The sequence below is a fragment of the Protomyctophum bolini genome (genome assembly GCF_963924005.1).
Source record: "Protomyctophum bolini genome assembly, chromosome: 14".
NCBI classification, from domain to species: domain Eukaryota; kingdom Metazoa; phylum Chordata; class Actinopteri; order Myctophiformes; family Myctophidae; genus Protomyctophum; species Protomyctophum bolini.
The window spans coordinates 35428673-35455881 of NC_137875.1; the positions used below are offsets into that span (position 1 = coordinate 35428673).

Below are 27209 nucleotides of genomic sequence, written 5' to 3' on the forward strand. Positions count from 1 at the left end.
CCACTCACAGTTAACAGTTGTTGTATTGAGTTGTACTTGAAATGTACTGTAATTCTGCAAACTGTTAATAAATCAATAAATCAATCAATCAATGCAGTCCTGTGGTCCCGTTCTCACCCAGTGCTGAGGTGCTGCAGGGCAGCGGTGATGCAGTGAGCTCTGCCGTAGAGGGGATAAGAGGCAGCGGCCTGCAGGAGAGAGGACTCGGCCCTCACCACCTCGTCCTTCAGACACTGCAGCAGGTACTGGATGACTGGAGACACACAATATACAGTACATTTAGATCAGTGGTTAACTAACTAATTGTTTAATCCAGTGTTCCACCGCGCGTAAAACGCTATACCCGTCATTTGTTTAATGCGTTTAATTCGCCGTTTTTCAAATAATTAAAAAGAAACGGCGGATTTATCCGGGACCTGATGACGAGGCTGTCACGTTATGACGACAAAACCGGAAATCAAGTCATCACCTGGGCTGCTAGGGCTTCTGGGAAATTGAGCCCAATGCAAGTGAACCGGGGGGTTTGTTTGGACTACAACTTGCTCTGCACTGTGGTTTCTTTCCGCTGGATCGTCTCATCATAACAAACCATCGAACCGGATTTTCGTGGTTGAAAGCTGAAAATACTTCAGCGTATGCTCCAAAAGGTAATAAAACAATATCGGCAGCGTAGAATATTTGATTAAAATGCGGGTAAAGCGTTTTATGGAGTCAAACTGTTAATTAAGCAATAAGCCACGAGAGGTCTCAGGTTACCGGGTATTTTACACTGGCTGGGGGCGTAGGAAGACCCGAGGCGCAGCCGAGGGTCTTCTACCCCGCAGCCAGTGTAAAATACCCGGTAAGTAGGCTATGTGACGGGAGAATAGCGCTTGATGTTTTTACGGGGCTGCCTGGAGTCGGGGCTGCCGAGTCATTATGAGCCGGGCGGTGCTTAGACGCCCGCACGGCATGTGTTTGTAAATCAATCAAGCGCTCTCCTTCCCCAGTTCAGCTACAAGGCTGCAAGATGATACAAAGTGATTGAAGGAGTGGGTTATCGGTGAAATTTACACCGGTCACGTGATGGTAACCAGCCAATCAGAATGAAATATTGGGACTACCCGTTTTAGAATATGTATTTGACCTTGGACAGCCAGCTGAAGAATATGTGTTCATCTACAGCAGGGGTGGGCAATTATTTTTCCCAAGGGGCCAAATGAGAAACCGGGGAGGGCCGGGCCAAAAGGCTGAACTTAATTATGCATAATATCAAATGTATTTCTAAATAAAAAGCAGTAAATGGCCATTTATGATTTTGTACAATAAGAGCGCCCCTCATTTCACACGGATGTGATTTTTTTTTAACTTTCTACTTGCATGCTTGAGACGTTTCCTTTCCCAGTTGAAAACTATGTTTTTGTTTAAGTTACAAGTCATGTAAATACTAGCATTTTATTTTAACAATGAGAACATTGGAGGTAGCCGTTTTAATAGTTGTTCTTCCATACCAGGTCTGATCTACAGTATGAGCTCACAATGAGTCGGCAGGGAGGTCCAGCATTGTGAGCTTGTAGATCGGCAATTTTCGAATTTTGTATAAAATGTTTGAACCTTGAAGTGATAAAACTGTGCCTCATTTTGCTGGAACCCCCCTCAAGGACCCAAGGTGGTCCCTGGACCCCAATTTGAGAACCACGGATTCATTCAATAAGTCACTTTTAAGAATATGGTAGATTTTGTCATTCCTGTTACTGGCCATGGCAAGTTGTTTTGAGCACATGTTGAATATAGTTTTGTAATGTAGCTCAATTGAATTGCACTGTTTATAGCACTTTAAAGAAGACAATGGGACAATGGCCATTCACACCTAGTGCCATCCCTAATCAGTGGGATTGAGCCCATGCTGTGAGTGTTTATAGGCAGGAAAGTGCCCATAGATCCGAAGTATTCGATTCGATTTGAATTGTTTGAACTTGACGCCAACATTGTTCCACCTCCCTTTTCCCCCGTTTTTAGTATTGATAAACCGTCTAGGAAATAAAAACTAATTTTAATTACAAGCAACACCCGCCGCGCTATCAACTTGTAGGTCTGCTATTTTTGAAAAATATATTCTTTCAGAGAGAACTTTTTTATTTCGACGTCAGGTCTGAATGCATTAATCTGCCATGATCAGAGCTTTGGAACGGGGCCTTACCGGCCAGCGTGTTGAGCTCCAGGGTGAGGTCCTCCTCAGCAGCCTCATGGGGCCGTGGTGGTGGTGGTGGTGGCGAGGGAAGCAGGAACGGGAGGCCCTGCTCCTGGGCACAGCGCAGCAGGGCCTGGGGCAGGGCGGGCTGGTGGAGCAGCAGGGCAAGGAGGTGAGCCGCTGAGACGCTGTCGAAGGGTTTGGTGCTGGTGCTGAGGTCCAGGGCAGCCTGGAGGACATCGTGTATCCTCTCTGGATCCTTTAACGGTTAAGAGTAACCCGCCAGGGCCAGGTTTAGTTAGAGAAAATGTCATTTATAGTGATAATATACTTTATGTTCACTTGTGATAGGGAAATAAGGCTCCTGTTGTTGTTCCTGGATTCAAACACAGACAAACTTAAAATTTGAAATGCCTTTACTGTATATCGATTATAGGAAACCAGAATTAGAATGCAAAATGATAGCAAACCCCTAACTATATCCTTGGGTTAGGTTGCATACAAACATCATTTACTTTCTGTGAAATAAAAGATATTCGGCAGAACTGAGAAGAATCTCCTACAACAGGGGTCCCCACTCCGCCAGGCCGGAGTCCGCGACGATGAATAGAATATGTATGTCCATCTGAAGAAAAGCCTTCGATCGAAAATGTTTCCATCGAGCAGATGTTCTTGATGGGCTACAGAGTTTATCAAAAAACGACCATTCACACCATCCCACAAACGCCCTGGCTGCAGATCAATGGTGCAGTTATCCAGTTAAGTACTACTAGGGTATTTCTTTAAGTGGTGACAGGAAGACGACAATGTAAAATATGAGCGCTAATGTCCGTCTCATGCAATGCTAATGGACGACCCATTAAAACGTGGTCAGACTGTTCAAATTGATATGCATTCAATTCATTCTTTCCAGTCCAGTGTACTTTGTGAAACAGCCCAGGCGGAAACTGTGAGAGAATTGGTTTCAAAGATGGTTTAGAAATAACATTGTAAATAAACATTCAGACATGTTCATGTTAGCACTTGGCAGAACCGTGTCTTCTGCAGTAGCAATACATACTTTGACACGAACAAAACACATTTCTGTAACACAATTTAAACATGTCACATTTAGAATGTAATGATGACATGTTTAAAGAAGCCTTGGCTTGGAATGGTTTGACCATGGCATTCCAAGGATAATTGGCTTTCTGAGAAACCGGGGGGCTAGATAGATTTGACCACTGTTATCATTGCAATGCACAGTTTCCAGTTTCTTCTGGTTTCGAGATAACTTTCAGAGATAATCACTTATTTTCGTGAATGTTATTTCTCATTTGTTTTTTTCTTGCTCTCTACTACACAGTCAGACACACCACATGCCTGTGTGTCCTTGGAGGACCCCCAAATCCTAACCTAACCCTAAGGTTGGTGAGGGGTGCGTTAAGGTTTGGGAGAGGGTTAGGGTTAGGTTTAGGTGTGTTGCCCTGTGGGAGGTTAGGGTTAGGGTGAGGGTTTGAGATATCGGACCAATGGTATGTCTAACCAAAAGCATGCACCACACAGGAAGCCACGGGTGATTTATTTTAACCCACAGCACGGGTTTGTCTGACTAAGGACTGTAGGAGGATTGTTGGTATGTCTAACCAACGTGTATATTCTTTCTACGTCCGAGCATAGACATGGTAACGCCCCGCCTGCCTCTGATTGGCCTACCGACACAGCCGGTGTCTCCAAGGTGGAAGATACATGCTGGATAGTCTGCTGCGCGAGGTTACTCCGTGTGGGAAATAAATACAGTCGAATGGGGTGATATATAATAGCTACAAGAGAATGACAGCTTGGCACGCGCGACAGTAACTTTATATTAGTAAATCATATTTGTAAACCAATATTGTTTATGCCGTTGGCCTGTTTATTTTATACATGTGTAAACTTTAAACATTATTGTACTGTAAAAAAAAAAGTCTATTTTCCCTTGATCTTTATTAGTATTAGTTTAGATTAATACATGATACCCAATCAGAGGCAGGCGGGGCGTTACCATGTCTATGCTCGGACGTAGAAAGAATATACGCCTAACCAACATATGTTCCCCGTACATTGTAGGTACTTTATTCATCCCAGAGGGGAAATTAAGGTCTCATGGAGACATCAATACAAACACATTATTAAAAAGAATATCTAAAATATGAAAGCATAGTCAACCTACAGCGGCAGCTGGTCAATAGAGGGTGCTAGTGCACCGCCCCACACCACCACTAGATGGTGGTGGTGAATTACTAGACAATCAAACCAACAAGGTAAATATCATATAGTTAATTTCTAGTGAGTACAATGTATAATCTGCCATAAATATGTGGATACAAAATGTTCTACGTTGTCTAAACGTAATGCTCTGCGTGCGCACCGATCTGTGCCATTCACTCTCCATGTTAAGTTTCGCACATGACTGACCATCTGCCTGCGCTACACATTCTATGTCTGTTATGTCTATACTGACTGAGTTGCCGAGCCACAAGCCCACAACTGCAGAGTGTCACGTTGTGGAAGACACTTGTTCAGGCTCGTCACCACCATTCACTGAGTACGTCGCGACACCCCCACTCTCACAGATAGGTGATTTCATCCCCCCCACTTTTGACCACCCGACTTTTGTTGGTTTTTTTCAACCTGGACGTCAGCAACAACTCCGTTTCCCCTATATATTGAAAGCCTATTGGCCCATTTAAGATTGACTGTGCCATTTTCGCCTAGCCAAAGGCATGCCTACCTGGGAATTTTAAAATTTTAAATAGAACAAACCAACAAACAAAAAACGCTTCAGATACCCTGTTTCCCTTTTCGATGCGCGATACGGTTGTACGTCGCTGTAAAAACCATAAAAGTCTAAACAGAGGCATGAAAAGCAACACAACCCCCTGAGTTCTCAACGGATTCCCACATGGTTTGGTTTGTACGATACAGGATTAAGAATGCTGGCTTTCATACCAACATGCTTAGGTAGAGTGTAAACATAATGGCCTGACTGTAACATATAAAACAAAACTACTTTTTGTCCGCTGTTATTATTGCAGTGAATATGCCATAGAGTCAGGGCATAGACAATATAGGATATAGGAGGATTTTAAGTAGAAAAAGGTGTAGTACTTAATCATTCTTGCTCGTGCCATTATTTATGTCTGTCTTTCGCAAATGTATGACTATAGCCTAGTGCTGGGCCTATCAAAATAAACCAGTGTGATGATGACATAGTAGAATGTAATTGTCTGAATTTTTGGTGTGCACTACCTGGGCAAAAAAACACCGGTACCGCCTACAATATTAAAAGTGGAAGTTCCAGACCCACAGGAACGCACCCAGGGTGCCCGCCCGATTCCGGCGAGCCGCCCCACACCCGAAACGGTTGAGAAATGACAGAGTTACTGTGTGGGGGGTCCCTCTACAGTACAGTACTGTACAGTACAGTACAGTACTAAAAATGACAGACCACACTACTAAGGAGTCTGGTGCCTGTAGCCTCGGCCAGGAGGCGAACCCGTATAGCCTACATTACCTGCAGTCCAACAGCTGATGGAGGGAGTTGCCGTAGCAACGTGGACGCCAGCTGCTTGACCTCCAGGAAGTTACTGGCTACGCAGTAGAGGACATTCTGAGCGTGCTCAGGAGTCACCACGTCACCCAGGGCAAAGACATCAGGTCCTATGAGGAAAAGAGGAACATTTGAACATGGTATAAGTTTATTATACGTTTAGTTTTAAATGATGCGTCACTGAAAGGACTAATTAATACAAGAAATTAAAAAAATTATTGTCAATGAATTAATTAATACTTTCTTGGGGGGGGGGGCTGGGGGGTTCCAGGGGGTCCCCAGCTAAATGTGTTAATATCCATATTTTATACATTCAAAAATAGATACAAGCTCACAGCGTGTGCTACCAATTTATTAACACAAATATTCTCTTCTGGCACAAATCATCTTCAGTTCAAAATACATATCAATATGTGACTAAATTTGACTCAGTGACTGCCATTGGATTCTTTAGAATTTTCGTTGTTTCATGTCATATGAAAGCAGGGAATCATAGCTTCAAATTTACATATTGGTTGTTCAGTTTGACCCACCCGTTTTGGAGATATGGCTTATAGAGTAATGTCTTGCAGAAAACAGTGAGTTGAGAAAACAGGCTTGAAAGGTTCACTTCTGTGGTCTCTAACATTACACCATAGCTACATGTTTGGGCATTTATTTCAGACATGTTCTACTAGTATGTGAAGAGTCTGCCTGTGCTATTAACTCATTTTGAAAAAAAAGGGAATAAAAAGTTTTTCTCCCGTGGTGAAAAGCTGCAATTTGCGCGATGGCAGTCTCTCAGTCAAATCTGGTCACATATGAGGTCCTTTAATGTTTAGTCGTACCAGTGGTGAAGGTGAAGAGCTGGGCCTGCAGGCTCAGCAGATTAAGAGACATCAAGCATGTGGAGAAGCAAGCTCCAGGAAGAAGAACCTCTAGCAGCATCGCACACATCCACTGCAGGAACTCCTGCATGCACACACACACACACACACACACACACACACCACACACATCTCTGGATGTTATAGTGCAGACATATGGAATAAGTTGTCTTTTACGGATCAGGAAAAAGCTGCAAACTTGAATATGCGCACAGGCGTCACTCACAACATGTTAATAGTACCATGGTGAAAATATTTTCAACAGAGTGATGAAGGAGATACCCTATATGTGTCTAGTGTGTGTTGTTCTTGGTCTCGCTGTTCCGGGTTTCTCTCCTGGCTCAGTTTCTTCTGCAGCAGCTGACCACTGTCCTTCACTCTACACAGCAACTGGAGGGAAGAGAAGATGGTCGCCGTTTTAATAATGTCACTCGCAACGCACATTTGACTTTATGTAGTGTATACAATAAAGTATCTTTCTCTTCTTCAACGTCGTGGCAGAAAGGATACTCGCATCAGCGGCTACCGAAGCCAAAATGGCTGTGTTGCTCCCGCAAATTTAAACAATTATTTATTTTCTAAAGCAAGCGACACTTTTCGCATTTTGTTAAAATCTCAAATGCACAAAAAAGTTACCATGAAATGATCATGCAATTAGTATTATATATATATATATATATATATCTGGTGAGTTGTACCTTTTTAATTAGGCTGATAGTCTGCTGTCTGACCCCTGGTGATTGGCTGTTCAGATTGGAGGGCAGGAAGTGGCGGATCAGGTCCATTTCCTGTGACGTCAGGACCTCCGTGCGCCGGTGACATTCACACACCAAACCCAGAGCGTCCATCCTCACCTTGCAATGAATAATGATACAGAAGACGCATAAATGCATTGGACCCCAGGCAACAAACCAGCTTTAATGATCTTAAATCCCTTCGTTTTAGATTGATTTGTAGTAATCGTACAACATAAACATTAGAGACTTTAGTTATCACTGTACAATACTTTAACACAGTTGGCATGTTGCACACATGCCTAAAATTGCTCTTATTGCGCCACCCTCGTTGAAAACAATGTAATTTAAACTCCAGCTTGTCCCTCTCCAGGCTGCATGAACAGCGCTCGAGTGCTCAGTTTCTGCCCCCTTGAGCATGGTACCCAGGTGTGAATAGAATGTCTTGCTCATTCAATCGTAATGGTCACCTCCATTCACAAGTGGGCATACTATTCAAAATGGCAACGGATGTATTCCATTCATTTCAATTTATAAATTAGGCACTTCACAGTACAAGTGCAAGATCAGAGTAAGAGGCATGAACACTAGTCAACAAATGTAAATGACCATGTAAGTATAGTGAAATCAATTTAGTTTGAAAGTAACTGTAGTGTCCACATACACACACACACACACGAAAAGAAAAATTGCAGAAGAAGGTTGGGTATTCAACAGTAACTGAAGTCACTGAAGTCAACGGCAAACCCGTCTGTCTGATATGCTCGTAACACATGGCTGTGGCAAAGGTGTGCAATATCAAACGACACTACGAGATATTGCATGCTGAAAAATATGACCAGTTCAAAGGAGAACTCAGAACACAGACGACGAACAAGCTTGAAGCAGCTCTAGGAAAACAACAGTCTGTGTTAACCGAATGCTGTGAGATTCAGCCCGAGAGACTCTGATCTAGCCGTCAAGGCCAGCTATGTGATTGCCAGAAGAATAGCTGCTGTGTCAAAGCTGGATTCAGGGGGAGAATTCATCAAAGACTGCATGCTGGCGGCAGCTGAGCTGGTTTGCCCTGAGAAGAGAGAGGCTTTTGCCAATATCAGCTTGTCAAAAAATGCTGTGACTGGAGTCGCGCTGTTAGTGTGGTGACAGACAGGTGGCAGGTGTTGTCGCAAAACTCAAGGGAAAAAGTTCAGACACAGAATCCAAAGCAAGAATTCTGGAACATTCATTCTATTATACATCTAGATGCGTTATGCCTGGAAATGGACAATGTCATTGATGTAGTAATCAAAACGGTTACTTTCATCAGAGCCAAGGAACTCAATCAGCAATTTGACAATCTTTTGTCTGAAAGTCAAACTGGACAAAACTGGAGCTGTGCTGAAGAATTTCTTTCAACTGCGTACAGAAATCGGACTGTTCATGAAAGAGAAAGGGAAGCCATGGTGGCAGAGTTGGATGACCCAGACTGGCTTCACGATCTTGCTTTTTTTGGTGGATATCACAGAGCAAATACATGTGCTAACTTTGTTAGTTCTATATTTCTGTCACGACATCGTAGTAATGACGCAGATGAAGGCAGAGAATCCTGAGGTTCTCCATACAGAACATTCACAGGATGTCGATAATCGATAACTCGTCTGTGTTTTGAAGCCCAATGGCAGAACACACAGTATATACACAAGCAGATAATGTAGTACTAGCTTCCTACTCACCTGGTCATGTTTGTGCACCAGTGCTTGTCTGAGCAGAGAGAGGGGCACCAGTCCCCCCCACAGTCCATCTCCTGAGGACAGGGCCACGCCTTGGGCTCGAGCTGCCCGCAAACACGTCATCAGAGCCCCAACAGCACCCCTGCTGCCTGGAGAACCTAGGAAACAAGACATATAAACATACATAAACCAACACTTGGCATTTCTAATCCCGATGTGCTTGTGTCTGTATGGGAAATTGTGGGTACACAAATCTGGGTATGTGCCAAGGTTATAATAGTTTTGGTTTTTTCATTATAGTTTAGATTGAGTTAGTTTTTACATTCTACTAATTCAGCTAGTTTTAGTTCGTTTTTAGAGCGGGTTTGCTAGTTCTTATTTACACTGTAGTTTTTATTTTGGTGAAAATGCTTAGTTATAGTTTAGTTTTAGTTAATTTCGTACTTTGGTTTATTTGTGGGTTAGGATTAGCGTGGCTACATGCTGCCGTACGGTGCTGAAAACTGCCGTAAAACTTGTTGGAGAAATGAGGAAATTAATCTAACGAATTTAGAAGGATTTATTATAAATATCCGAAAGGCATATACATATTGATAAAAACTAAAACTAAGGGTATTTTGACTATAATTTCAGTTAGTTTTGAGGACACACAATACAGTTTCAGTTTAGTTATCGTTTTTTAATTTATTTTTTATTTTTTATTAGTTTCAGTTAACTAAAATGTTTTTTTAATTCTAGTTTTCGTTTTTTTCGTTAGTTAGTAACTATTATAACCTTGGTATGTGCGTGATGATTCTTCTGTGCGTTTTACCTGGACTGCACCGTGTGTCCTGCAGGACCAGCACCATGTGTTCCAGACTGGTGGGGCTACAACGCAGCAGCTTAGGCAGAAAGTAGTCCAGGATGTAGGTCCAGGTCTGGTCCAGCCTGGCACGGCAGAGCACCTGGAGCAGAGGGGTGACCCACGTCTGGTGCCAGCACGCCGTCCAGCCTCCCACCACCACCGCCGTGGCGGCCTCCGGAACAGCCTCCTCGCCGCCGGTCAACTCGGCCTTGTGGCTGACAAAGAGCCTCTCGAGGAGGTCGCTGGCGTACGGAGCCAGGGTCAGGTCACTCATCAGGGCCAGGAGGCGTGAGGGAAGCTGGGGCTGGAGTCTGAGCAGGTACCCCGCGCCCAGGAGCTCCACCAGGCACCCGAGGGAGCCGTACTTCCCCCTCATGTGCCACTCCAGTCCCAGTAAGCTCCGAGTCAGCTCTGCGATGTACGGGTCGCGGCCGGGGTCCGCCGTGGAGGGGCCGGTGGTGTGCAGATGGAGGAGTAGGAGGTTATGGAACAGGGCGCGTGTCTGGTGGCGGACCCCGTCCAGGGGGTGCTCCCAGTGGGCGTAGATGTGCTCCAGGAGGCGTGCCTGGAGCAACGAGCCGCCGCGGAGGGCCTGCTGGAGTCCGGAGGGACAGGAGGGCCTCTCTGGCTCCCCCTGCAGGCAGTCCAGAGCAGCGCCGCTCCACAGCGTGAACACGCGGGCCACCACCATCGCCGTGCTGGACTCCTTTACACTGCAGACAAGACAAGCCGGAGCGACATGGTTATGTTGGAAATGGGCTTTTCTTTCGTGGCATGATAATCTTCTTGCACACATTTTTGTCATGAACAGTATACAGTATACACCATGCTCTCACGCACTTTATTTCTAAACCTCATGCACGTAACGTTTGGATGGATATTCTATTCTACTGTATGTGTGAATATGTAGTCGTCATCCACCCTTCCCTTCCACAAAAATGAATCTACCCACTTGTAAACGTGATGAGACAATAAAGATGATTCAATTTCTGATTCTGTAATGGTAAAGGTCTAGCTATATAGTGCCTTTCTAGTCTTCTGACCTCTTAAAAAGTGCATATATATAGCGAATATAAGCATCACGTTCACCCATAGGCCTGCTCATCGAGAGCAGTTAGGGTTCATCGTCTCATTCAAGGACCCCAATTCCCAGATGAGTCACATGGATTAACCCATTCTGACCTGACCTCAGATTCAAAAAATGTCTTCTACATCCTGACAGTTTACTGAAAAAGCTATGTTTCTATATCAGTCGCTCTTCTATTTTTCAATAGCTAAAGCATAACGTATAATGCTAACACCAAAAGGGGTTAAATGCCCAGCCGTACCTAGTGTCAAGTGCCAGGAGGGTGGACGGTATCAGCAGCAGCAGCTGTTCCCACTGAGCAGGGCCCTGGAGGGGGCCCCTGGAGGGCCCCTGGAGGGCCACCTTCCAGCTGAGCATAGCCAGGGCCCCGTGGCACAGGTAGAGAGAGACCCCTGGCGGGCGGTCGGCGGCATAGAGACCCGCACAGCTCCGTCTCAGCCACTGGGGGACGCCAGCGTCCGCACCATGGTCAGAGCCACGCAGCAGGCCGCACACCTACACACGTGGACCGGACACAAGCACAATACCAGAAAGGTGTACTCAGTAGGCATGTAACGGTATATCGTATATCGATATATATATCGATATTAATCCCGGCGATATGAATCGATTCATTGAAATAAAAAAATCGATTTTCAAGAAAAAAAAGTGGGGGCTAGTGTGTGATGTGAAATGTGAGCATTAGTCATATCATATTCCATCATATTCAAGTGCTTTTGGAGAGAAATGATAGTCACTTTCAGTCGTAGTAGCAAGCTGTGTGTGTCTGTGACTGTGCCCAGGTGATGATGGTCGTTGATGCTCATCAAGGAAGGCAATTATGTTTCTGCACTGTCAAAAGTAATGCTACTTCTTTTGCAATGTAGTTAAATAAAAGATCTCAGGGGGAAGATAAATTATATAAAATGTAAAGGTATATTCAGTGATTTCACTCAAAAAACCTTAGGGTTCGTTTTTGGCTAGGTGGCAAAGCCTTTCATCCAATCAGGATAGAGAGCCAAAAACGAAACCTAAGATTTTTTGACCCCCAACTAACTAACTGGGGACAGGGAGGAACTCCTATGGTCAGCACACTCTATAGTAGAGAGAGAGAGGATTATCACAACAAAACAAAAAAATAAGTGATATTTGAATTAAGTGAAATCACTGAATATACCTAAAACGGTTATTATTATTTAAAATATATATTCTTTTTAATATCGTGAAAAATCATATCGTGATACGAATCGTATCGTGAGTTGAGTGAATCGTTACATGCCTAGTACTCAGTAGTAGAGCTTAAATGTCTTTCTGGCGCTACGCCATATTTAGAATAGCAATATGTACAGTTAAATCTATACCTATAGCCATGATGACCATGATTGCCAGCTTTACATCGTCTCTACTGCGTTCCCCCTCCCTCATTCATTGATTGATTGATTACCTCTCCATCTTTCTCTCAGATGTCCATCATGTCAATGATCAAAGTTTGCAATTGTTAAGTGTTGGTTTTCCAAGAGAGCTCAGACCTCCAAGAGAGGTAGATAGAGTTTGTGTTGCCAATTGCCATCGACATTACCCTCAAATAGTAAAACATCTGAAGAGTAATGTATGTAGGATATGATGTACACAGCGATGTTAGTAGTAGACGACAGACCGAGAGAGAGAGAGAGAGAGAGAGAGAAAGAGCACAGTGACCTCACAGAACTGTGCAAAAATATAGCCAACATTTAGTTAGACAAATTAAATGTTTAACCCATTTTGACCTGAGATCAGATTCTAAAAATGTCTTCTGAAAAAGCTATGTTTCTATGTCAGTCGTTCTGCTATTTTTCAATAGCTAAAGCATAACATAATGCTAACACCAAAAGGGGTTCCCACCCCAAAATGGGTTTTAAACTCACCACAGCAGCCACTTGGTCTCCAGGGACCATGGCAGACCTGACCAGCAGGACCACAGCCATGCCCGCAGTGCTCTGCACTGACTGCACAAACTCCTCTGTAACCAGGGGCGAGAGAGGGAGACAAGGAACGAAGAGGTGACCGTGAGAGACGTGATTAGGACAGTAGTAGTTAGTAGTTATTTGGTACAGTGTAAAGTTTGAGAAGATTACTCTTCAGGCTTGAATCAAGACGATTTGAGCCAAGACCAGAAGTTCATTAGCAGTGATCTAACTCATATAGTTTTGGTTGTGCTTTTTTGAGTGGTGCAACCACTCCAAGGAACAGCAATGTCTGTGTTGTTCACCTATTTGTCCGCCTATGTATGTGACGTTAATGAGTATGACTATTAGTACCAGTAGGGGCGCTGTTGTGCCAGAAACAGAGAGAGAGATAGTGCTGTACTGTTGCTTGCTAATGAGAGAGAGAGGGGGGGGGGGGGGGGGGGTAGAGAGAGGGGAGTTGCACCACTCAGTTCACACGGGTGTGAACTGAGTGGTGCTCTCCACCAATGATGTATATAGTGTTATCATTGCTTGCCATCAGTAAGGATGTGCGTGTAACAGTCCAGTAAGCCACCAAGGGTTGCCTGTAGAGTCCTGTGGGTGTGATCGGCATGCAGGGTGGTGATGACGGTCTCCTGGGATTTCTGGACCACGAGCATGGATGTCTTCACCACAGCCAGGCAGGAGTGCATCAGCTGTGCCTGGGCAACATGACGACCCGCTAGGCCTCTGGAACAACAGCAGGGGGCGACAGAGACACACCAATAAACCAGAACATGTGAACATTTCATATGTTCTGTCAGAGACAACAATACAGCAGTGTATTTATTTTCTTTTCTTTTACCTTACTCCAAAATGGTCATATTCATATCTCTAAACAACTGACTCTCCACTTAACTGACGCAACCATGTTCTAGAAAGGGCCTTTATAAAATACACATAGCAGTATGTTAAAGTTAAACTCAGGTTTAAAAGAATAGGCGTTGTGTTTTACCTGTTCAGTTGGAGACATTCACTCAAGGCCTTATGAAGGAACTGCAGCACTGTTGAAAAGATTAAAGAAGCATCAACAACTCTGACCTTCTCAATAGGAACAAAATGCCAAAAATGTTCAGGCTGTTGAAAGAAAAACTAAAAAGCCACCAACCTTCTGGAAGCAATCTGTGAATGCATCTCTCACCTGTGACAAATGACAGACAGTAAATAAATCTCCTTTTCACTCCGAAGTTTGACTATATCAACTGGTGTTTACTTTGTCTATATCATATACTGTGGTGTTAGTGATTTGTGTGCTTTTTAATCACAAACCCAATCCTTAACCAATTTTGGGCAGGAACCCCTTTTGGTGTTTTAAACATTGTTATAATTTAGCTATTGAAAAATAGCAGATCTACAAGCTCATAGGTCTGCTATTTTTGAAAAGTCGTGAAAATATTTATTTCAGAAAACTGGAGGATTTAGATTTATTTTTTAATTTCGAGGTCAGGCCTAAATGGGTTAAAAGGAACATAATATGAATCAATATATAAATGTTTAATTTACATGACATTTGATCTCTCTGGTCTCTTTGATCTCTCCGATACCACTACATTGGATCACTAATATATATAAATCAGTGCCGAGACAGCAAGACTCACCCAAAGGAAAGCGGTCCAGACAAGCAGCGATGGAGTCTGTGATCTGTGCATACTGATCCGAGTCAGGGCAGGACAGACAGGCGGACAGGCAGTCACACAGACAGCCTACGGTCTGCTCTTCCAGGTACGACGGTACTGAACTCAGGGCACTAGATGAGAGACGGAAGCGAGATGTTTTCACAACTTGTCAGAGAACCACAGTACAAAATACTTCAATAGAGCGTCGCAGTCCCGCCCCTTTTCATGACGACGCCAGGCCCAGGAAATGATTCCCAATGCATTTTTCACATAGACATTTCAAAAGGTATTTATTTAAAGACGGTTACGCCGTGGACAAAGCCAACTCGAGTCATGACAACAAACACAATATTTTGGACCAAATAAAGAATTGCAAAGAAGAAAAACAACAAAATAAGTGCAGTAACCTGCCGTTTTTTTTCTTCTTCTTTCTAATTATTATATGTTGTCATGATTTGTCACGACAAGAATTGGCTTTGTCCGCAGTGTAAACGTATTTAAATAAATACTTTTTGAAATGTCTATGAGGAAAATGAACGGAGAATCATTTCCTGGGCCCTGGTAGGGGGCGGGACTGCGACGCTCAATTACGTCAAGTGATAGTGGCACATACACCTACACATTTACAGTCCCATTAAAAAGTTTTCAAATCACATATTTTCAGAATCCCTGCAAGCCAATGGTCATGAAACGTTCTGTCGACGTGCACAAAATGTGCACAGTGGTTTTCTTTGCAGCTGATATGAAAGCACTAAGCATGTATAAGACTTAGAGAAACTGGTAGTATTGTCTTCATACTATCTGCACCCCACAATGCCCTACCAATAAGCTTCTTGGCTCAACAAGACCCCAAAAAGAAATTGCCCAGGACCCAATCTAGTGAAAATAGCAGATCTACAAATTCGCAATGCGTTGCTTTGTGCCACATTGTGAGCTTGTACATCTGCAATTTTAAACATTTGTTTTCTAATTTGTGGAACTGATTGATTCTAATTATAATATAATAATTCAAAACAAAATGTAGGAAGGGATCCACGAAAGGGTCCTGACCCACTGTTTGGGAACCAGTGCCTTAGTGGACAGACAGTGTGGCCACTTTTCCACTGGGGTTTGAACCGGTTCCGTTATTCTTTTCCTGACAAATTTTTCCCTAAAATCACCAAAACAAAAAAAAATACTTCTTCTTTCCCTGAAGTGGAAACCAAAGTGGGCATGTCACTATTCAGGTTGGAAGATGCAGATGTGATATAAACCGTCATGGAAAAATAAAATAGAACGGAACCAGTTCTAGAACCAAAAGGAGCCTTTGTGTACCTGGCGCTGGCCCTGCGGAGCGGGTTTTTGGCCCGTAGGGAGGTGTAGATCAGAGCCAAAGTGTGAAGACAGGACTGTAGAAGAGCTCCGTGGCACTCCTCCTCACTCAGACTCTCCAATTGAGACCCAACCTGAGGACATAAACACAAGCAAGGACACACACACACACACACACACACACACACACACACACACACACACACACACACCGTTGCACTCATAAGTAATGGATACAGTATATCGGTTATGTATGTATCATTTGTTCACATTTCAAGAGTTACACACAAACACACAAGAACGTGAAGGCCATATTAACCTTACTTCAAAAGCCAGATAAATATAAACTATTCAATCTTTTCAATTATAACTTCCAGTAATAATTCCCGATACTCTCAGCCAAGGTGATCACCTTGGTTAATAGCATAGTAATTGTCAATATACACAGGGTGACGTAATGGCAAAATTCCAGACGTGCAAATATGGTCCGTCCACTCCAGACCAACCTTCTTGACTAGCTGTATCTGCTGGACTGGGTCTGTCAGGTCCAGACAGGCCTGGAGGGTGTGGGCTACCTCCCTCAGAGCATGGTGGTCTTCATCAATGGAGAGGGAAGCTAAACACACACATGTTCAGACATTTAAACAGCACGCAAACATATCGACACTGCATCTTCTTGGGATGTTGGCTCCCCAACATCACACATTTTGGTGTTTTAAAGCATTGTTATACTTTAGCTATTTTTGAAAATCGTGGAAATGTGGCGCAAACCTTGGAATATTATTTCAGAGCGACCGATTTTAACTCAAATCTTTGCTTCTGGGGGTGCCCCTGGAACAACATATTTTGAGATGGAGTCCTTGACATGAAATATTGAGTGATATAGGCCTAGAAACATAGGTATTTCAGAAAACTGTCAGGATTTAGAAGACTTTTTCTTTTTCTTTTTTACGTCAGACCTAAATGGGTTAAACATTTTGATGGTTTATTTATATCATTATTGTATTTACCACATATTATATTTGTCATCTAATCCACACATAGTAAACACTAATGTGTTTGTTTGGTGGCTGATGATGAGTTACCTTTTAATCTGTGTATCTTCTCTGGGTCCAGAGCCACAGCTTCCACTTTGACGGTTTTCTTCTTTACAACCATGACTCACCCTGCCCTGAACAGGTGAGTGATGCAATTAAGAAGTTAGACATCTATCCATCTGTCCATATACCACACACACACACACACACACACACACACACACACACACACACACACACACACGTCTGTTTGAACTACCGTACTTTGTGTAGCTTATAGTTTCCCAAACAATATTTCTCCCAGGGTATATTGCCATAAATAATTCAAACTATGTCCATGGTAGTTTGACTAGTTTCAGCTCCCCATAAAACTATGCTTTCAAAATAGCAACAATCTACTTAGACTTTACTAGGATAATTATCTCTTTTAGCCAAACTCTTTTCTCTTTTGCAAATACAGTTTTGAAAGGACAGTACTGCACACATTGATTGATTGAAGTTTGGAGAATTTAATTTACAGTACATTTCTAGTACAACTCTATACTGTTAACTGTGAGTGGACGACACCATAAAGCATTACACTTGTTTACAATAGGGTCCACCATGTTCAATTCATCAAAACATTTAGAGACGTACACAAATACACTTCTTATAACCAAAAACAGGAAATCATCATTGAGGGGAAAAGGGGTGGGTGGGAGATTCAGATTTTACGGGGGCCAGTTTCGAATTGCAGCTGTCCGTAGGTGCCCTTTGAGAGCAGTTTTGAAGGAGTCAAGGGATTCGCATGTCTTAATGACTGTTGGTAGGGCGTTCCACATTTTGGTGGCATAGTTGCGAAATTAATTTAGTCCCTTATTTGTGCCGAATGTGGGTTGCACATGGTCTGTACTGTTTCCCTCTGTGTTGTGGGTGTGGAGTACACATGGGTATCTTGGTGACTGACACACACACACACACACACACACACACACACACACACACACACCGTGTGTGTGTGTGTGTGTGTGTGTGTGTGTGTGTGTGTGTGTTTGTGTCTGTATTACAGACACAAACACAGTTCAGAGTTATCTGTCACAGACACAAACACAAACTGTTTTGCAGTTCTTCATATTGTCATATTTGTTACAGGTTTAGCCTGTTAGCCTGCTGCTAGCACTGGTACACAGACTGCATGCACCATGGCCAGACAAGACAGCTGTCTGCCACTTAAAACACAGCACTGCAAAACACGACGTGCAGGTAACACTCACCAGATGTCCACTGACTTGAAACTATACGGAATTCACACATAAAAATGTATATCATGAACAAAAATAAAACATGCTTCAGTTCAGTCCATCCATGGCACGCACACGTGTATGATACGTCAGTTCCAGTGTTGCCAGATATTGCGAAGTTCAGCGAAATGGCCCACTGGAAGCAATCTTCTATAGCCACATGGGTCAATATGGGCAGTATTGGGCACATCAATGATCATCGTCAAACAACTAGTTCATCATTCATATTATGAATTTAATAATCATATTAACTATTTCCTTTCAAATAAATCCAGTGGTTTATAGTATACAACTTTATGAAGCAAGCCCAAACATAGAGCCCAAATTTAAGACGTGGCAACACTGGTTCCGCGCGTCTGATTTGCTTCCACAAAAAGCGCTCCGACTTCTCATTGGTTTAAGGGACATGCCAATCTAGAGTTTATTTTGCGGCTTGTGGCCATGTCGTACGAAGGTGCCGCGCACACAAAATAGCCGATCTTCAATCTCAGGACGCGACACAGCGGGACGCGCTCAGAGCTTGTAGATTGAGCATCTTTTATGCTTGCGTATATATTAGCGTGTACATAGCGGCGGCTATCGAGCATATGATTGGACCGAGTAACGTGAAACCACGCCCCAGTGTGGAGAAACCACGCCTTGAATCCATCCCTCTTTCAACTTCAGCTTCAGAGCTGAAATGAAAACTTTGGGGAAAGGAAAAAATCCGCGTCTTTGCACATAATGAAGTATAATACAATCAGAATAACAACAGCTGCTTGACATTGGAGTCGATATGGCGTGATATCCCTCTCATCGCTTCTTTTCCATCAGAGTTTAAGGTAAGTCTAGAAAGAAGAAATGAAATATAATGTGTTTTTAAATGGGAGATGGAGGGGGCTCTATAAATCTGAATGACACCGTTGTTTTTATGGCCCTGCTGGCCCATGGTCATATCTCACAGCCACAGCAGGTATGGTTTTAAAACAGTGTATCATTTTAGGAAACAAATAAACAATTTCTCACGTGACACGTTACTTTGCTGTCTGATCTGATCTGTCTGTCTGCAGTCACTCGAGTCAGTCAGTGATTGAAATTGAATAATATATATTTCAAACCAATGTCACTGAATACTCACCTGAGTAGGCCTACTAACTTATTACATAATACACACATATATGTGTGTATTATGTAATAAGTTAGTAGGCCTACATACCGGTAAGTGTGATCAGGTCTATGTGTGTGTCTCTGTATATATAATGTTACTCTACTCTATTATCGGTGGGCAACAATATTATGCACTATAATGACTATTGAGTAATGACTACATTACTCAATAGTCATTATAGTGCATAATATTGTTGCCCACCGATAATAGAGTATAGAGTAACATTATACAGAGAGACACACACATAGACCTGATCACACTTACCGGTATGTGGCCTATTCTATAGTTGTTCTATATTAAATTAGAATGAGAATATAGAGGACAACTAAGCTGACTACACTAGACAGACAATGACGTCAGAGAGTGAAAGAGATCGAGCTTCCCTCCCGCCCCGCATGGTCCAGGGGTTCACTGGACTTTCATGTTCTCCACTCACCACATCCCTTCATCACCACTATGGAATGATGGAGAAACGGAGCTAGGAGGAAAAGAGGGAAGTGTCCAAAAGTGGGCAAATAAGGGAGCGAGATCGTGCCTATATGGAAAGAGCTGCACCACTAATGAAAGTCCACTAGTATAGCCAGCCTAATCACTGGATTTCACTGAATGGTGCCTGGTGTGCATAATGTGATCATGTCAGAAAATAAGTTCCATAATGCATTTCAAATGTATTATGGAATTATAAATACTGAATAATCTACTAATGTTTAACATACAAGTATAGGCTTTTTTCCCTTCTGTGTGCCTGCCATGCAATGGTAATTAAACACAGCTTGGTTTTTTAACTAACACTAACTACCTAGCCAGGCTAGGTAGTAGACGTCCATCTTAGCCAATCAGGATGGAATATAAAACACCTGACAGGTCCGTCACTATCGATCACTATTGAGATAATGTGTAACCATTTGCGTGATGTTCGAACACAATCTGTAAGAGCAGATCTAAAACACGATTTTGAAAAACGTGGGGCAGAGATTTTTCCTATTCCTCTAGGGGAGAATGTGTGAATTAGCCTTGTTATAGTGCACCATGAGACCAATTTGATGTCTTGCTTGGCCTAGTAGTGGGAATGTGTGGGCAAAGTTGTGTGGCAATCGGACGCCGCCTTCATGATTTGAGGCATTTTGTTCAAAACAGACCACTCCTGCAAACTTTAGATGCCAATCTTACCCAATCAGGATGGAATATGGAAAATCCGACAAACCAGTCTTGATCACATGACTATACAGATAATGTGTACTGAGCTGCATGCAGGATGTTTGACAAAAATGTGTAGAAGTAATATCAAAAAATGTGTTTTGCAAAAAATCTGGCCGACAATTTAGGGCAGTGGTTCTGCTCGGGCCTCCGGGGAGTGTGCTTGCACAGTTTCACGCTGATCGGTCCAACAGTGCCGGAGATTAGCTATTCACACGGACAAGCACAAGGTCACAAGGATGGACGAATAGCGCCGAAAACATAGTCTCCGCCACGCCTATGGCCTGGCTGGCGGAGATAATAATTAGCAGTAAAGGTCCCCACACACCGAGCGCGTTTTTCGGATTTTTAGAGGCGTTTCTCCATTGGTTTTCCGAAAAACGCCTCCAGTGTGCAACCACCTTAACTGTATACGTCCATGCTGTACGTGTCAGGAACTTTATTCTTTCTTTCTCAAGTCCTTTTTTAACACTCTGGGATTCCTTGTGAATGAAAAGTGCAATATACAAATAACATTTATTATAACCGGTATTAGTATTAAGTCCTTTCCTGTTCTTTCTTGACACGGTTTGGATAGATTTTCCAGGCTTCTATATGCACATTAAATGTCATTTTAGTTCATTCCATTTCATCACTGGGCACATGGATGTGTTTTTATTTCCAGTCTGGGCCTTTGTTTACCACAACAAACAGGCAACAGAAATACGCCTGTGGCAGATCGATTATGGCCCTCCTCCTACACACATGTTTGCACTCTCTCTGGTAATGAGAGGTTATTACTGTGGAGAAGAAACCATGCAGGGCAGCCTTCTATATTTCTCCTGCTCTCTCCATCAGAATGCCTCTTCCATATTACTCTCTCTCTCTCTCTCTCTCTCTCTCTCTCTCTCTCTCTCTCTCTCTCTCTCTCTCTCTGATGGACGAACAGTAGACGAACAGTAGACACAGTAGTACACAGTTGTCTACTGTTCGTCCATCAGAAATCCCAATTATCTTCTAATCACTCCATTAGAGTCAAGCAGTAAAACCTAATTTGTCGTACGACGTTCCCCGTCTGTCGGCAAAAATACAGATTTTTATGCAACTTTCACTTGAATTCAGTAAACAACTCTGTCTTTCATCTGTGTGTGTGTGTGTGTGTGTGTGTGTGTGTGTGTGTGTGTGTGTGTGTGTGTGTGTGTGTGTGTGTGCGTGAACTCTATCCATTTTTTCCTCTTCCTTTCTATCTCTACATGTGTTTCCAGAGATAGTCGTGGAAAACATGATGTAGTCTGTCCCGTGTGAAGGGCAATGCTGTCGACATGTTTTGGAGCTAAAGCAGTGTGTTCTGTTTGCCCAGGCCCTGCGCGCACGCGCACACACGCACACACACGCACACACACACCTCCAGCTGGGCTCAGTCCTGGAATATTTCAGGTGCTGGTTTGTGGGAAAACAGCTGCAAAACAACAGCTCCTCTGTCTGTGTCTGCCTCCCCGTCGCTCTGTCATCACCTCACTTTCTGTATTCTCTATATTTTTCTATATTATTTACTCACATGGAGATAGATTTTTTTAATGTACATTTGGAGTTGGACTATATCTATACTGTATTCCTAAATCGCTGTACATGACTACCTGTTTACTATTATTTCTTAAGTTGCATCTCTTTTTCTGTATCGGTTCTATGTTTCATAACCACGTCACTGCGGTACTGCCCATGACAACCGATGGGCTCAATAAGGTCTATCTATCATTGTTTACACACGGGGTCAGTCGGTAGTGCTGTCGCCTCACAGCTAGAAGGTCCTGGGTTCGATTCCCTGGCCAGCCGGGGCGCCTGATGGAGGGGACTGTTCCGTGTTCCTTCCACGCGCTACGTCCGTCCGGGGAAACTCTCCCCTGTCAAAAGAAGCAGCCCTTGGACTCCTCATGCATAGAAGGAAGCATGAGGTCAGTCCACTGCTGCCCCCCCCCCCCCCCCCCAGGTTGGTAGAGGAAGTGTAGCGCCCATGATTAGATCATTGACACTGGGTGAAAAAATGGGTTGCAAAAATCGTGGGATAAAATAAAAAATAATAATATCATAATAATTTAACTCTTAATTTACGTGTGTAGAAAATGACCCAAATGGACCATTACACCTCCATTTGAGTCAGCACGTCCATATGCTGGCATCCGTCAGTCCACGGTTGTGTGGCTGCAGCGTTTGTTTTCCACTACAACATCACACTTTAGGTGCCATCCATAGCGAACGCCCCCCTTCCCAGCCAATGAGCCTGAATGGGCCCTGAATGGGCCAATGGTGTTTCTACCACCAGTTCCAATTTTTATGTCATGTTTTCTGATGATTATGCCTGATGTTGTTCTGTGTGTGTGTGTGTGTGTGTGTGTGTGTGTGTGTGTGTGTGTGTGTGTGTGTGTGTGTGTGTGTGTGTGTGTGTGTGTGTGCGCGCGTGTGTGCGTGTGTGTGTGTGTTGCATTTTGTTACAGGAAAGCTGGAGGCTCAAGTGCTGGGCAGTATGGCGGAGGGGGAGGAGGCCATGAGCCAGGAGGACTGGAAGGAGAAGTGCCTGGTCCTGGAGGCTCTCCTCATGAAGTTCAGAGTGCAGATCATCAAGATACGAGAACTCACTGCAGACAAGGTTGGTCCACATACATACATACATACACACCAACATCCTGATCCTGAGTATAACATATTTTACTCTTGAGAGTGGTTCCATTTTACAGCTACAAATTGGCTCGGGTCCATTTGTGCAGTTTGTGTTGTATTGATTGATCGATTGATTCATTGATTCATTCATTGATTGAAGAAATGAACATGAGCATGAACATATATTTGTACAAAAGGATAAAACACAAGGCTTGAGATTATACAATTATAAATGATAGAACCGGCAACAACTCAAGTAATTGATGGCTATAATATAGGTCCAGTTTAGCCACCTATCCGTTTTAAATGTCAATCATATTTCAGTGGTAAGTAACATTGTGGTTGGAGAAATAATCTTGTGAGCAGAACATTACTGTTTGGAATCACAGCTGAAATAATCTGAGCTGGTAAAGGTAGTGAGAGTGGACCAATCCTCTCTGACCTGAGATCAGATTCTAAAAACATCCTGACAGTTTTCTGAAAAAGCTATGTTTCTATGTCAAAAAAAGCAGACCTACAAGCTCGTAGTGCGCCACTCGGTGGCAAGCTCATAGCGTGCCACTCGGTGGCACGCTATGAGATTGTAGATCTGCTATTTTTCAATAGCTAAAGCATAACATAATGCTAACAGTTCCCAGTTTCCCACCCAAAATGGGTTAACATTTCCAAGGAGATACACAGTACAATCCTGATCCTAATTTGTTCTATTTTGAGTATGAGAAAACGACCCATAAGGTATTTTATCTACCGGTAAGAGTTGTATGTGAACCTTCCATCAGTTCCATGGCTAAACAAGACATTACTTCCCCAACATTTGTGATTCAAATCCAACTAATTACTTAATTTATCCATTTGACCATTTAAAACTTCCAATCCTGATCCTAATTTGTTCTATTTTGAGTATGAAAAAACTACCCATAAGGTATTTTATCTACCGGTAAGAGTTGTATGTGAACCTTCCATGGCTAAACAAGACATTACTTCCCCAACATTTGTGATTCAATTACAAGTAATTACTTAATTTATCCATTTTACCATTTAAAATGTTCTATTTACTAAAACTAAGTTGTGTGTTAAGACAGATTTATCATAGGCTAAGAGCCACAATCCAAGCAGGGATGTGGTTTCATCAGCTGTACCTTCCCACAATTCCTAAAGTAGAATGCCCCTCCCATCGCCCACCAAAACTTTGAAGCCTGAGCTCAAATTAGACAACATTTGTGTTAATGTCAATCACAGAACCCCTGGAGCGTCGGAAACGAGATCCGTGAGGGCTAAAAGGTCACTCCGGAAATGAGTCGAAGAAGGAATTGCGAAAGATGTTTTATTTGTAATCAGCTGTTTTGTTCTGTGGTAGAGAGATTTGAAAGTGTCAGCCTTGATTATTTATATAAACTAAACAGTACAGGCTCAGTGTGCGTGCGTGTCTATGTGCAATGCATCTGTGTGTTCCGTGATAGACGTAACTAGACAGCAAATCCGAGACAGACTGAAACACACACACATCTTGTGGTGCGCGTGGCGGGACACAGAGGAGGGCCGGCCCCTGCCGTTCGGTGGCCTAGTTCCTCCGCTGCTCTCCAGGGAGGCTGATTAGAGCTATAATGTAAACAGCTGCCTGATCACAGGGCATCACTGGGAATGAACCAACTCCAGTCAGCAGTGCAGTGTTTCCCAAGCACTGGGTCTCGGACCCATTGGAATGGGTCACAAGTAAATATTTTCAAAATTTGTTTAATACATTTATTTTATATAAAATAAATCACACTCGTGTGAAGTGAGGGTCGCCCACTGCATATTTTATTTATATTTTTCACGTGACGTCTTGCGTCGTCATTTAGCGCCTTAAATAAACATTAAAGTCCATAGACTTGGCTAGCTCTAAAGTGCTCTAGATTAGAGTCTAAACAAACATTGTAATATATCTTCGAATTCCATAGAATTGGCTGGCAAACGATTACTTCATAAGTGCTCTAAAAAAGAAATGCCATATGACGGGATCTTCAAAAGCCATGCACTGGAGGGGCTAGCGCTCCTCAAAATGAAAAACCTTTCATTTTCACTGGTTAGGGTTAGAGATTTGAAAAAATAACTTCCTTTCTTGCATTTTGTACTGTAGCGATAATGAATGTCTTCTGCCGTGTTTATGAGTCATATCCATGTAGGCTAGTATATCGAGCTGTCGGTTGCAGGGTCACCTGTAATTATAAGTTAAATGTAAAGCTCACACAAACATTTTACCACCAAGTGGTCCCGAGTGCACACCTGGGAGTCCGGGACCATAGTGTGAATCTGCCCTATATAAGGGTACAGGAGATAGCTTCTTTGAGCTACATGGCTCTAGAATTGTTGGTTACTTTGTAGTACTTTTACTTTGTAGAATATTCAAATAAATAACATAACGGCCACCAAGACACGGACACAGGCTGATGTAACTACACCTGAAGATGGATAACGAGGGCATAATTTCTTAATTACAATTCCATAGCCTTACTTACTAATTAACAAACAATGTGAAAATAGCAAAATAGATTAATATTATGTCAACATTGCTGAGGGACTGGACCAGCGAACCAGCTGTCGTGCTGAGATTTCCCAGACGGTGTGAGGACGGGGTTGGCTGAAAATATAATTAAAATATAATATAATGCTCTCACAAATGTCATGTAGTCTCAGGTACACCAGCGTTGATGTATGACCCCTTGTATGGCCAATGAGAGATCTACATATTTATGTATATGGGGGAACACAGGCATCTGTGTGATATGCACTTAACACTGGCAGAGCCACCAACACCGGGCCGCTTCATTCATAATGTGTGTGAACCTCTGCTCACATCGTTTGTTTGGATGGAGTCGACTTTGAGTTTATGTCGTAGAATGACCCCTGACCTCAAGCGGGTGTAGTTCCTGGTGCGGCTATGAGCTCATCAAGCTGACATTGAGCTATTCTCAGCGCATGACTCCGTCGTACGCCGGAGTATAAACCGGGCTTAACTCTCCACCGCGCTCCCAATGCCTCGGCCAGGGCTTGTTGTTTTAAATCAGTGCGCGGGGGAGCATGCATGTCGCCAAAAAAATCCCCCTAATATCTCAGTGCGTGGGTGTTTGTAGAGCTGGAAGGGGGGGGGGGGGGGGGTTGAGAGAAAGCGTTTTGGTGGTGATTGATCCTGCCGTTGAGGCCCACTTTGCTGTGTGGACACGTATACGTGTCTGTCACCTGATGCACACTGCACACGGCAATATCCTGAGTGATGATTTAACTCTGAGAGTGTCAAAATTGACCCGTGCGTGTCTGTTTTTATATTCTCAAATATAATATAATCAATGTGGTAACTTAAAGACAAGAATGAACCTGCTGTTGGCACTCCATAAGCATTTTAAATCATTCAAAATCACACCCGTGTGAAGTGAGGGGCGCTAATATATTAAAGTCTAACTCATGTAGATTAGGTGATTTAATTGGTGATGTTAAACAAACGGTGCCAACACAAACATTAAATGCCATTAACAATAAAGAGACAATATGATGTAATGAGGGACAATATGGCGTAAATGTTCCCTTCATTGTCAACTAAAAACAAACATTAAACCTGCGCCCCTCAAAAAAATCACACCTGTGTGAAGTGAGGGGCGCTCATATCATCATACATCATCTCAGCAGCATGCCTGCTCTCATTCCACCCTCAAACCTTGCACAGTATATAATAAATATAACATGCTATTCATTACTCAGTATTTCAATAACACATGATTGCACCGATTAAAATGTAATTGTCCTGCCAAAAAAGGAAAGCTAATAACTCAAATAATGTTCTTAAATGGCGTAAGCTATTTGTGGCTGCAATTACCATACTTTCTAAAAATGTTGTGCTATTTTTCTAAATGTGTAAATTTGGCTTTGGAATGAATTTGACGATTGTGGCTTGCGGTTTCCGTGAACAACTGAACATGTTACATTGACTCGGTTGAAAGGGAAAAAGCTTAGCTTAGACCCTTTAGGAAGTGTACAGAAATCTTAGAAAGATGAAGTAGTGGTGGAT

General features: G+C 43.0%; 2 protein-coding genes across 3 annotated transcripts in view; one reads left to right on the plus strand and one right to left on the minus strand.

Moving 5' to 3' along the window:
• The window catches only part of thada (THADA armadillo repeat containing), a 127751-nt gene extending 109478 nt beyond the window's left edge, over nt 1–18273 (minus strand). The window contains 18 exon segments of the mRNA XM_080782200.1: nt 118–253; nt 2180–2429; nt 5706–5851; nt 6569–6692; nt 6890–6997; nt 7306–7461; nt 9054–9208; nt 9862–10607; nt 11223–11476; nt 12865–12959; nt 13442–13635; nt 13901–13949; nt 14054–14086; nt 14544–14692; nt 15876–16006; nt 16379–16488; nt 16958–17043; nt 18163–18273. Coding sequence (XP_080638326.1) covers nt 118–253; nt 2180–2429; nt 5706–5851; nt 6569–6692; nt 6890–6997; nt 7306–7461; nt 9054–9208; nt 9862–10607; nt 11223–11476; nt 12865–12959; nt 13442–13635; nt 13901–13949; nt 14054–14086; nt 14544–14692; nt 15876–16006; nt 16379–16488; nt 16958–17030 — 2909 coding nt within the window. The 5' untranslated portion in view covers nt 17031–17043; nt 18163–18273.
• Nucleotides 18274–18875: 602 nt separating this feature from the next.
• The window catches only part of plekhh2 (pleckstrin homology domain containing, family H (with MyTH4 domain) member 2), a 40363-nt gene continuing 32029 nt past the window's right edge, over nt 18876–27209 (plus strand). For both annotated transcript variants that reach the window (XM_080782274.1, XM_080782275.1), the window contains exons 1-2: nt 18876–19010; nt 23005–23156. In XM_080782274.1, the coding sequence (XP_080638400.1) occupies nt 23034–23156 (123 nt within the window). In that variant the 5' untranslated portion in view covers nt 18876–19010; nt 23005–23033. The remainder of the gene's footprint in view (nt 19011–23004; nt 23157–27209) is intronic.